The 13,175-nt window shown below is 47.0% G+C and overlaps 1 protein-coding gene across 3 annotated transcripts in view; it reads right to left on the bottom strand.

Moving 5' to 3' along the window:
* Positions 1–160: 160 nt before the first annotated feature.
* POGLUT2 (protein O-glucosyltransferase 2) overlaps positions 161–13,175 on the bottom strand; it is a 166,215-nt gene continuing 153,200 nt past the window's right edge. For 2 of the 3 annotated variants that reach the window (XM_073614462.1, XM_073614463.1), the window contains one exon: positions 161–331. In XM_073614462.1, coding sequence (XP_073470563.1) covers positions 314–331 — 18 coding nt within the window. In that variant the 3' untranslated portion in view covers positions 161–313. Of the gene's footprint in view, positions 332–448; positions 577–13,175 lie in introns of all 3 variants that reach the window. The other variant, XR_012241585.1, reaches the window with a different exon arrangement.

Genomic DNA, 13,175 nt, shown 5'->3' with positions numbered 1-13,175 from the left:
CCACTTTAAACCACCAACTACTTTTTCCACATTTGAACTATGGACCTATTGACTGAGCAATCATTTCAACTCATGCTTGCCATTTTAATTCTAAAAAGACAAATCATTCACTGAGAAATTACAGTTCAAAACAGGGTATAGAAAAAAAAAAAACCAAAAATGTATTATAGCTCTGTTTTTATTATTAAAAGTTTTATCATTAAAAAGTAGCAAATCACTTTAAAGTTTATTTTTAAAAAAATCTCAGGTAATTCACATAATACTGTGTAATAAAGGAAGTCCAACTCTGTAAAAAGATAAGACCAATATCTAGTCAAAGCTCATCCTTCACCTGCAAGAGATAAAGATGGGTCAGAAATACTTAAGTGTTGCAAAATGTTAACATATTGCTATGATATATTAAAGTGTATTTAAACCCAAAACCAAAATGTAATGTATTGCAGCTTACCAGTCAATAGTTGTGGTGGCTGCATTTGTTTTCCATTTTTGTTTTTTGTTCTCCTTATTATCACCTGGTGATCCTGTTGTAACACACTTCCTGTCATAGGGTGACAACACTCACTCACTTTTCTGTATCTATGGAGGAGCAGAACAGAGGTGTGTTACATCTACAGAATACCTCCCCTTCTCCTTTTCTCCATAACATAGGGGCGAGGTGTTCCTGATATCATTGCTTGGGATAAGATTGCAGAGTACACAGGCCAGTGCTGAATTTCTGACAGGATCAACAGGTTTTTTTGCACTTATTAAACAGATATAACAAAACTCATTAAACTATATATTTAACAGACCAAAAGAGACCAAATGGGATGTTAATTGTTAGGGTTTACATACACTTTAATGCATTTTCAGTGCAGCCTATAAAAACTGTTTTTTTTGTTGTTTTATTATTTATTATTACATCAACTTAAAGTGGAACTAAACTCAAAATGTGAAGGTTTAATAGGTTTCATGGAACATCTAGAAATATAAATTTAACTCTAAGCAGTACCCTGAAAGATTTTTCAGACCAGAACACTTCCTAGTATGTGAGTGTGCCTAGGCACTCCTGTGCATACAGCCTCATAGCTGTATGTCTGCAGTGTGAATCTAAGAAACTTTTACTTCTGGCAGCTAGTCTTGCACAATTTGGAGTCAGATTTGTATCTAGCAAGATGGCCAACATCACACATGGAAACAGTTTAGAACAAGGCATGGTACAGTATCTTACAAAAGTGAAAAAATGACACTTTGCTACAATGTAAAGTAGCTTATATAATGCCCCGTACACACGATCGGACATTCCGACAACAAAATCCATGGATTTTTTCAGACGGATGTTGGCTCAAACTTGTCTTGCATACACACGGTCACACAAATCTTGTTGGAAATTCCGAACCTCAAGAATGCGGTGACTTACAACATATACGATGAGCCGAGAAAAATGAAGCCAGTGCGGATCTTCTGCTTGATTTCCGAATATGCGTGGAACTTTGTGCGTCGGAATTGTGTACACACGATCGGAATTTATGACAATTTATGTTGTCGGAAAATTTGAGATCCAGATCTCAAATTTTGTGTGATGGAAATTCAGATGGAAAATATCCGATGGAGCCTACACACGGTCGGAATTTCCAACAACAAGCTCCCATCGAACACTTTCTGTCGGGAAATCCGACCGTGTGTACAGGGCATAACAGTGTACATTTGCTGTCCCCTAAAAATAACTCAACACACAGCCATTAATGTCTAAACCGATGGCAACAAAAGTGAGTACACCCTAAGTGAAATGTCCAAATTGGGCCCAAAGTGTCAATATTTTGTGTGGCCACCATTTTTTTCCAGCACTGCCTTAACCCTCTTGGGCATGGAGTTCATAAGAGCTTCACAGGTTGCCACTGGATTCCTCTTCCACTCCTCCATGACGACATCACAGAGCTGGTGAATGTTAGAGACCTTGCGCTCCTCCACCTTCCATTTGAGGATGCCCCACAGATGCTCAATAGGCTTTAGGTCTGGAGACATGCTTGGCCAGTCCATCACCTTTACCCTCAGCTTCTTTAGCAAGGCAGTGGTCATCTTGGAGGTGTGTTTGGGGTCATTATGTTGAGATACTGCCCTGCAGCCCAGTCTCCGAAGGGAGGGGATCATGCTCTGCTTCGGTATGTCACAGTACATGTTGACATTCATGGTTCCCTCAATGATCCCCAGTGCTGGCAGCACTCATGCAGCCCCAGACCATGACACTCCCACCACCATGCTTGACTGTAGGCATGAAACACTTGTCTTTGTACTCCTCACCTGGTTGCCGCCACACACGCTTGACACCATCTGAACCAATTAAGTTTAGCTTGGTCTCATCAGAGCACGGGACATGGTTCCAGTGATTCTTGTCCTTAGTCTGCTTGTCTCCAGCAAACTGTTTGCAGGCTTTCTTGTGCATCATCTTTAGAAGAGGCTTTCTTCTGAGATGACAGCCATGCAGACCAATTTGATCTAAGCACTGACAAGCTGACCCCCCACCCCTTCAACCTCTGCAGCAATGCTGGCAGCACTCATACATCTATTTCCCAAAGACAACCTCTGGATATGATGCTGAGCACGTGCACTCAACACCTTTGGTCGACCATAGCGTGGCCTGTTCTGAGTGGAACCTGTCCTGTTAAAACGCTGTATGGTCTTGGCAACCGTGCTGCAGCACAGTTTTGGGGTCTTGGCAATCTTCTTATAGCCTAGGCAGTCTTTATGTAGAGCAACAATTCTTTTTTTCAGATCCTCAGAGAGTTCTTTGCCATGAGGTGCAATGTTTAACTTCCAGTGACCAGTAAGAGAGAGTGAGAGCGATAACACCAAATTTAACACACCTGCTCACCATTCACACCTGAGACCTTGTAACGAGTCACATGACACCGGGGAGGGAAAATGGCTAATTGGGCCCAATTTGGACATTTTCACTTAGGGGTGTACTCACAGCAGTTTAGACATTAATGCCTGTGTGTTGAGTTATTTTGTGGGGGGTGACAAATTTACATTGTTATACAAGCTGTATACTCAGCAAAGTATCATTTCTTCAGTGTTGTCATATGGAAAGATATAATAAAATATTTACAAAAATGTGAGGGGTGTACTCACTTTTGTGAGATACTGTAAGTCAGTAATGAGCCTCAGAGAAGCCACAGGCAATAATAATGACCAGTCTTTTGTCCTCTGTCTGTCCTTTTTTTTTTTTTTGGACACAGCATCCAGAGTTTAGTACCTCTTTAAGCCCGGTTCACACCATAATGCACTGCGGACCGCACAGGAGCGCTGTGCGTCCCTGTTCACCGTTTCAGGGACGAATCAGGGCCGATTCTATGCCTGAATTCGGCCCTGAAACGCAGCCAAAGACGCACAGCAGCCGCCCCGGAGATATGTGAACCGGCTCCATAGGGAGCCAGTCACATTCTCCTGCTATGCGAATTAGATGTGCGGACACGCACATCTAATTCGCATAGGTGTGAACCCGGGCTAATTGTAAACTATTGGAACTGTGTAAACAGATTTACATATATAAAGCAATGATCAGGAGTATACTAAAAACTCAAAATCAACAGCAACAGTTGCTCATATCTTCACACAAGTGACCAAAACACAATGGTTGTGGACTGCACCAGAGCGTTCTAGCTTGGAACCCAAATTATACCTAGCTGAAAACAGAAGAACAAGTTCCTAAACCACTCTACTGCACAATGTACATAATGTATATATTAAAAGTTACAGATATAAAACCTCACATGTACACAACACCCTTGGAGGGGAGTTTTCACTGTGTTAATATCACATTTCGCTGTTCCATGCCCCAATGTCAGGTCTTTCCCTCTGTGTGCAGCCACCGATTTACACAGGAAACACTGTCCTAAAGTGGAGTTCCACTCAAATGTGGGAGCTTCGCTTATATGCTTCCTCTGGTGCCACATTTAGCACCTTTCGGGGGGAGCAGATACCTGTCAAAAACAGGTATCCGCTCCCACTTCCGTGTAAGGGCGCCGCGTCATTTCCTTCCCCCTGATGCCATCTGGGAGACACACAGCTTCCAGAAGACAGCAGGACCATTCTGAAAGCGCAGCGCGACTTGTGCATGCGCAGTAGGAAACAGGCCGCAAGGCTTCACTTCTTGTTCCCTAATAGTAAGGATACCGGCGCCTGCACCAGGAGCCGATGGACTGGTCGGCTTAAGGTGCTGACATTGTGGGCTCCCTGGACAGGTAAGTGTCCTTATATTAAAAGTCAGCAGCTACAGTATTTGTAGCTGCTGACTTTTAATTTTTCCTCTCCAGGCGGAAACTCCGCTTTAAAAGGCTAGAGTGTGGATTGCTTGGGGTTTGAGAAAAATTTCCACGTGCTAGCAGCCTGATCCAGTGACCCCCCAGCATTCCTTAGCATCTTCAGTGTGTCCAAGCCTGCTTCTAGACTTGTGTTCCCAGACACACTGGGAACACAAGTCTGAAAGCACGTTGGGACACTGGGAACACAAGTCTCATAGTGCCAACATTGTAAAAAAAATTATAGGGACACTTTTTTGTCTGTAGGCGGAGTCTTGTTATGATTAGTCGGCGGGGCATTCATTTAAGGCGTGGTGTAGAAGGAAAAGAGATATGCGCATGCCGCAGCGAAAACTGGGCGTTGTTTAAACAAAATAGTGGGCATGGGTTAAAGGGGACGTGGCTTAATGGGGTGTGATTCGAGTCTGAGATGAATGAGGGATGGAGGGAGAAAGAAAGAAAATAAAGAAAAAAGTGAACACTCCAATTGCCTCATCCGTAAATCATTGAGAAGTTGCAAAAGAAAAAGGGGTTCCCAAAAAGGTGACCCCGGGTCGGACTTTAAGGGGCACAGCAAACCAAAAGGATCTCAAAAAATATAAACTTTTATTGAAATACAAATATAGATATACATATTCACAGTGCAAAAAGGACATGAAAGAAACACATAAAAATCATATATATAATATGTATAAAACATAAAATATACATGATGTGAGCCCTAATGCGTCTACGCATTTCGTTGTCAAAACTTCTTCAGGACACACTCTGGGTTCAATAGTTGCAAGAAAGAGAAAAGGTCTCACTATCTTACAGAAGAGTCAGCGCCAATCAACAAATATTCAAAAGTTGGAAGCTTCCAACATTGGAGCAGATGACTCGTGGTAAGAGCAAATCAAAGCACAGGATGAAAGCCGAGTGTGGGCAATGCAATAGTGGGTATACAAGTGTGGCAATCTCAGGGGAAGGGGGGTTGCCATGTAGGGTAAAGGACAAAGTAGAACCATGTAAAGTCAATATAAACAAGAAAGTCCTGCACACCAGGATAGCCAGAGCGGGGGCTTGATTGTGCCCCAAGTGTGGTCAACAAACAGCGGTCCAGATCGGACTGTTGTAGTCCAAGAGTAAAACTGTAGGTGTGGTGGTAAACCAAAAATCCCCTGGGAAGAAGCAGAAGCACTCTGGAAAGAGATAGGGAGGGAAGGAGAGAGAAGGAAGGAAAGAAAGAGGGATGGATGGACAGCAGGCCCAGATCGTACACCACAACAGAAATATGTGTATGCCAGAAAGTTTAACAATCAGCAGATAAAGATACTCCTGATGTCAGCGGTTCAATCATCCAGGCACCATGGTTGTTATGGTCCCCAGTGGAGTCCCTCCTTACATCAGGTGTCCCCAGCGGAGTCCCTCCTTACATTAGGTGCACCCTCAGTGAAGTCCCTCCCTACATTAGGTGTCCCCAGCGGAGTCCCTCCTTATACCAGGTGTCCCCAGCGAAGCCCCTCCTTACATCAGCTGTCCCCAGCGGAGTCCCTCCTTACATCAGGTGTCCCAGCGGAGTCCCTCCTAACATCAGGTGTCCCCAGCGAAGTTCCTCCTAACATCAGGTGTCCCCAGAGAAGTCCCTCCTTACATCAGGTGTCCCCAGCGGAGTCCCTCTTTACATCAGTTGTCCACAGTGGAGTGCCTTCTTACATCAGGTGGCCCCAGCGGAGTCCCTCCTTACATCAGGTGTCCCCAGTGGAGTCCCCCTTACATCAGGCATCCCCAGCGAAGTGCTTCCTTACATCAGGTGTCTCCAGTGTCAGAAACCATGAACCAGACCGAGACAGAAGTACAGTTAAATCACACTTGTTTATTAATAAAAATAAAAAGGTAAATAGAGTAGTCAAAGCATAGCTAGAGTCCAGTAATTGGATCGGGTAGTCAGCCAAGCCAGAGTTCAGTAACCAGATCGGGTAATCAGCCAGGCCAGAAGTCAGGGATCCAAGTGGAGGAACAGCAAGCAGGATAAGGAGTCAGAAGGGATGTCAGCAAGCCAGTCTTTAAACAGGAACGCAGGAAATGGTTTCTTGTGATGTGACCAAGGAGAAGGCAGGAAAGAAGTGAGCTGGACGTCTTTAAGTAGGCAGGACTGACGAGCAGATCCACAACAGCTGGTTAACTGTGGAGAGAGAAGAGAGCTGGCAATTTGCCGACAGCTGAGCGGCCAGCTCAGAGAAGGAAGGGCTGAGCCAGCCCTGACAGTACCCCCTCCTCAACGACCCCTCCCCCTCAGAGGACCACCGGGCTTGAGGGGAAAATGTCTATGGAAATCACGGAAATCACGCCCTTACATTCTTAGTACCGGGTAAGAATGAGACAATGTAATTTAAAATTGACAAGAAAAGAGCCCATCGCGCTCTTCTGGGAGAGAGGCGTTTAGCCTCAGGCAAGAATGTGAGATTCTTATGGTCAGTAAGAATGAGAACCGGCACAGTGGTACCTTCGAGGAGATGTCTCCATTCTTTCAGGGCAAAAATCATTGCCAACGGCTCTCTGTCACCAATCTCGTAATTGCACTCAGCAGGTGACAATTTCTTGTAAAAGTAGCCACAAGGATGCATAGCACTCTCAGAGGTAGGACGTTGAGACAGAAGGGCGCCAACACCAGTCTCAGAAGTATCAACCTCAAGGATAAAAGGTAACGTAAGATCAGGATGAACTAACACAGGAGCAGGAACAAAGGCAGCCTTGAGACTTTCAAAGGCCTGAATGGACTCCGGAGACAAACTCTGTGGGTTACCGTTCTTTCTGGTCATATCGGTCAGGGGCTTGACCAGAGACGAGAAGTTACGAATAAACTTCCGATAATAGTTAGCAAAACCCAGGAAAGAGGACGTAACCCCACGGGTCGAGGCTACTGTAGGACTGCCGAAAGTTTCTCTGGGTCCATCGAAAAACCAGCAGTGATAATGACATAGCCCAGGAATTTAACCTGTTCCCGATGGAACTCACACTTCTCCAGTTTACAATAGAGATTGTTCTCTTCTGAAGCACACCACAGACATCTGTGAGGTGGCTCTCCAGGGACTTGGAAAATATGAGGATATCATCGAGATAAACCACCACACATAACTACAACAAATCTCAGAGGACATCATTAATAAATTCCTGGAAAACTGCCAGGGCGTTACAAAGGCCATAAAGCATTACGAGGTACTCATAATGGCTTGTTCTGGTATTAAACACAGTTTTCCACTCGTCACCCTCCTTAATCCTCATGAGATTGTAAGCCCCTCTCAGATCAAGCTTAGTGAAAACTGTTGCTCCCTTGAGGCAGTCAAATAACTCTGTAATCAACGGGATCAGGTAGGCATTCTTAATCGTGAAACGATTGAGACCCCTATAATCAATGCAAGGTCTCAGTTCACCGCTCTTCTTCACAAAGAAGAAACCAGCACCAGCAGGAGACAAGGATTTGTGGATGAAACCTGGAGAAAGTGAGTCTGCAACATACTCCTCCATGGCTTTATCCTCCAAGACTGACAAAGGGTAAACCCGACCATGAGGGGGAGTGGCACCAGGTTGAAGGTCAATTGCACAATCATACGGCCGGTGTGGAGGCAAACTACTGGCTTGACCTTTGTCAAAGACATCGCTAAAACCACGGTACTCCTCTGGCAGGGAGGAGAGTGAAGAGGTACACAGGACCTTGGCTACCTTCCGGAAGCATGTTTCACTGCATTGTGGTGACCAGGAGAGAACCTCAGCACGGAGCCAATCAAAAGAGGGGTTGTGCCTCTGTAACCAAGGATAACCAATAACCAGCAGAAACTTAGGAGGGGAAATCACTTGGAATTGGATTATCTCATGGTGAAGAGCCCCTACAGCCATGGACAACAGAACCGTCTCATGAGTCACATGGGCAGGCTGTAGAGGTCTCCCGTCAAGAGCCTCAATGGCAAGTGGAGTGTCATGCAGCTGCAGTGGAATCGAGTGCTTTGATACAAAGGCAGCATCAATGAACAGGCCTACAGCCCCAGAGTAAATTAGAGCCTGTATCTCGATATACAACTTAGCCCAAGAAAGGGTGACCGAAACCAGGGGGTTATCCTTCTGGATAACTGGGGACGACACAACACCACCTAAGGTCTGTCCATGACAGGATCTCAAGTTTCGGGTGTTCCCAGGACAGGTAGGACAAGACTTCAAAAAGTGACCTGCCTGGCCACAATAAAGGCACAATCTCTCCCTCCTCGTAAAGGCTCTCTCATCCGCAGAGAGATGCGTGAAGCCCAAGTGCATGGGTTCATCTTCACTGACCAACTCGGTACCAGGCATGGGAGATGAGGGAGGCACGAGTGGGACTGCAAAGCTTGGAGGCAAACGTACAGGAGGCTTCCTCCTTAAAAGAAAGTCTTTCTCTGAGTCTGGAGTCAATGAGGATGGCAAACGAAATCAAGCTCTCCAGCTCAGTGGGTATATCTCGGGCTGCTATCTCATCCTTGATGGAATCTGAGAGACCATGAGAAAAAGCAGCCACGAGGGCCTCATTGTTCCAAGCATTCTCTGCTGCCAGAGTATGGAACTCAATGGCGTAGTCAGCAACAGTTCTCGTACTCTGTTTGATGGACATGAGGCACTTGGCAGCAGAAGCGGAGCGTGCAGGAACATCAAATACCATTTTAAAGGAGGCCACAAACTCAGGGTAACTCAAAACAACAGGTTTTTGCGTCTCCCATAGACGGTTAGCCAAGGCCAAGGCTCTCTCTAAAAGCAAAGATATCACAAACCCTACTTTGCTTCTGTCCGTGGGAAACGCCTGGGGCAGCATCTCAAAGTATACCTCAACTGGTTGAGAAACCCTCTGCATTTAACTGGATCGCCCCCAAATCGCAGGAGAAGTGGGGCGGAACCAGACATACCTCTTATAGAGGTAATACTCAAGGCGGGTGCCTGTACAGAGACTGGCGCAGCAGCAGGGATGGCCTGCAACTCAGGTTGTACCGGAGAAGCCACAGTGGGGGATTCCAGGTGAGCCGTGCGACTCAGGAATGTTTGTAATGCAATGGCAAACTGATCCATGCCTTGCTCATCTAATCTGGAAAAAATATTACCAACAAGTGGATTGACTGTATCTTCTGAATTCATGGCCTTCACCTACTGTCAGAACCAGAACCAGACCAAGACAGAAGTACAGTTAAATCACACTTGTTTATTAATAAAAATAAAAAGGTAAATAGAGTAAGCATAGTCAAAGCATAGCCAGAGTCCAGTAACAGGATCGGGTAATCAGCCAGGCCAGAAGTCAGGGATCCAAGTGGAGGAACAGCAAGCAGGATAAGGAGCCAGAAGGGATGTCAGCAAGCCAATCTTTAACCACTTCCCGCCCGGCCCATAGTAGATGATGGCTGGGCGGTGGCTCAGTTATCCTGACTGGGCGTCATATGACATCCAGCAGGATAACATGCCACCGCTCGCCCACGGGGGCGCGCATTGCGGCGATCGATGGAGCGGTGTGTCAGTCTGACACACCGCTCCACCGATCTTGTTAAAGAGCCCCAGGTGGAGGCTCTTTACCACGTGATCAGCCGTGTCCAACCACGGCTGATCACGATGTCAATAGGAAGAGCCGTTGATCGGCTTTTCCTCACTCGCGTCTGACAGACGCGAGTATAGGAGAGCCGATCGGCAGCTCTCCTGACAGGGGGGGTCTGCGCTGATTGTTTATCAGTGCAGCCCCCCCTCAGATCACCACACTGGACCACCAGGGATCGCCACTAGGACCACCAGGGAGAGGGGCAACATGTGGATGGCCAGGTATGTACCCTATGGCCATACACATGTGCCCAATCTGTGCCAATCAGTGTCCACAAATGGGCACTGATTGGCACCAGTATATTGCAGTGATGTCCAGCAATGCCACCCTTAGGGGCATCAGTGCCACCAGTGTCATCAGTGCCACCCATCAGTGTCCATTGGTGCCACCTGTCAGTGCCCATCTGTGCCCATTAGTGCCCACCTATCAGTGCCCATCCGTGCCACCTATCAGTGCCACCCATAAGTACCCAGTGACACCCATAAGTACACATTAATGCCACCTACAAATGCCCATCAGTGCCGCCTATGAGTGCCCATCGGTGCCACCTATGAGTGCCCATCAGTGCCGCATACCAGTGCCACCTATCAGTGCCCATCAGTGCCACCTATCAGTGCCCATCAGTGCTGCCTATCAGTGCCCATCATCAGTGCCGTCAGTGCCACCTCATCAATGCCACCTCATTGGTGCCACCTCATCTGTGTCCATCAGTGCCGCCGAATCAGTGCCCGTCAGTGCAGCCATTTCAGTGCCCGTCATTGAAGAAAACATACTTATTTACAAAAATTTTTAACAGAAACAAAGAAAAACTTGTTTTTTTTCCAAATGTTCGGTCTTTTTTTATTTGTTGCGCAAATAATAAAAACCGCAGATGTGATCAAATACCACCAAAAGAAAGCTATTTGTGGGAACAAAATGATAAAATTGTATGGGTACAGTGTATCATGACCGCACAATTGTCATTCAAATTGCGACAGCGCTGAAAGCTGAAAACTGGTCTGGGCAGGAAGGTGTCTAAGTGCCTGGTATTGAAGTGGTTAAACAGGAACGCAGGAGATGGTTTCTTGTGATGTGACCAAGGCGAAGGCAGGAAAGAAGCGAGCTGGATGTCTTTAAGTAGGAGGGACTAACGAGCAGATCCATAACAGCTGGTTAACTGTGCAGAGAGAAGAGAGCTGGCAATTAGCCGACAGCTGAGCGGCCAGCTCAGAGAAGGAAGGGCTGAGCCAGCCCTGACACCCAGGCAGCGGAGTCCCTCCTTACATCAGGTTTCCCCAGTGCACTAGAGTCCCTTGGCTCTGCCTCTCACAGACCGGTGTTGTGCCAACATTGGTTTCCCCCAGAAAACCTGTTTCCCCTGGCTCTTGGCTGGCTCTCGGCTGAGATCGTAACTCTGCCCCTCCAGCCTACTGCACTCCAGCTCCTCCTAATCTCCGCCCCTCCAGCCCTCTGCACTGCAGCTCCTCCCACTCTCCCTCACAATGTTATTCGTCTGTCTACCGCCCCCATCCACGTCCCCCCCCCCCCCGGTTTTCATGGGGAAAACTGTCTCACCATGAAAACAGAGGGCGCATCCCGGGATTTTAATCGGGACGGCCTCCGATCGGGCTGAGTGTCCCAAAATCGTGATTCCCTTGAAAATCCGGGCAAGTAAGAAGTCTGGAAGCAGGCTGTGACACACTGGGAATGCAAGTATGAAAGCAGGCTGTGACACACCAGGAACACAAGTCTGAAAGCAGGCTGTGACACACTGGGAACACAAGTCTGGAAGCAGGCTGTGACACACCAGGAACACAAGTCTGAAAGCAGGCTGTGACACACTGGGAACACAAATCTGGAAGCAGGCTGTGACACACTGGAAACACAAGTGTGGAAACAAGCTGCGACACAATTGGAACACGAGGCCAGAGTATCCCTAGTGTGTTCTCTTCTCTTCCTGTGCACTGGATTAGGCACAGGAAGAGAAGAGAACACACTAGGGACACACCGGCCTTGTGTTCCTGGTGTGTCCCTGCTTGCTTCCAGCTTTATGTTCCTGGTGTGTCCCAGCCTGCTTCCAGTCTTATGTTCCCGGTGTGTCCCAGCCTGCTTCCAGTCTTGTGTTCCCGGTGTGTCCCAGCCTGCTTGCAGCCTTGTGTTCCCAGTGTGTCCCAGGCTGCTTCCAGCCTTGTGTCCCCCAGCCTGCTTCCAGCCTTGTGTTTCCAGTGTCCCAGCCTGCTTTCAGCCTTGTGTTCCCAATGTGTCCAAGCCTGCTTTAAGCCTTGTGTTCCCAGTGTGTCCCAGCCTGCTTCCAGCTTTGTGTTCCTGGTGTGTCCAACCCTGCTTCTAGCTTTGTGTTCCTGGTGTGTCCAAGCCTGCTTCCAGTCTTGTGTTCCCGGTGTATCCCAGCCTTGTGTCCAGACTTGTGTTTGCAGTGTGTCTCAACCTGCTTCCAGACTTGTGTTTCCAGTGTGTCTCAGCCTGCTTCCAGACTTGTGTTTCCAGTGTTTCCAGTGTGTCCCAGCCTGCTTCCTGCCTTATGTTCGCAGCGTGTCCCTGATTGCATTCTGTCTTCCTTCACCTCCATGTCTCTCTTTGCACTTTAATCTGTTACTTGCTTCTCTGTATCAATCTGTTTCCCCTGTGAGTTCCAGCCAGTCTGGTTGCACATGTTCACTCCAAGGCTGTGTGTCTTGGCTCTGAGTAATTTGGTGCACCCTTGCTATTTCTACTGTGTTACTGTGTTACCTGCTGCCTTGTGAGTCCAGATCTCCAGCCTGCATGGGTGAGTCATATTATCACCTGGGTATCACCTGGAATGTAACAGCTCCACCTCTAGGAGCTCTAGTAAATACCAGGCAATTCCTTAGATTCTGCGCCTCGACCCTTTCCTAGGGCTCTCACTACCTCTTGAAATTTTCCACATTTTTTCATGTTACAACCAAAAACGTAAATGTATTTAATTGTGATTTTATGTGATAGACCAGGGCTATGCAATTAGCGGACCTCCAGCAGTTGCAGAACTACAAGTCCCATGAGGCATAGCAAGACTCTGACACCAACAAGCATGACACCCAGAGGCAGAGGCATGATGGGACTTGTAGTTGGCACATAATTGTGAAGTGGAAGGAAAATGATAAATGGTTTTCCAACTTTTTTACAAATAAATATCTGAAAAGCGTGGCGTGCATTGGTATTCAGCCCCCTTTACTCTTATACCCCTAACTAAAATCTAGTGGAACCAATTGCCTTCAGAAGTCAACTAATTAGTAACTAGAGTCCACCTGTGTGTAATTTAATCTCAGTATAAATACAGCTGTTCTGTGAAGCCCTCG

The sequence above is a fragment of the Aquarana catesbeiana genome, linkage group LG02 (assembly GCF_042186555.1).
Source record: "Aquarana catesbeiana isolate 2022-GZ linkage group LG02, ASM4218655v1, whole genome shotgun sequence".
NCBI classification, from domain to species: Eukaryota; Metazoa; Chordata; class Amphibia; order Anura; family Ranidae; genus Aquarana; species Aquarana catesbeiana.
Note: the sequence above shows the minus strand (reverse complement) of the source record. Positions and strands in the feature narration are given on the sequence as shown.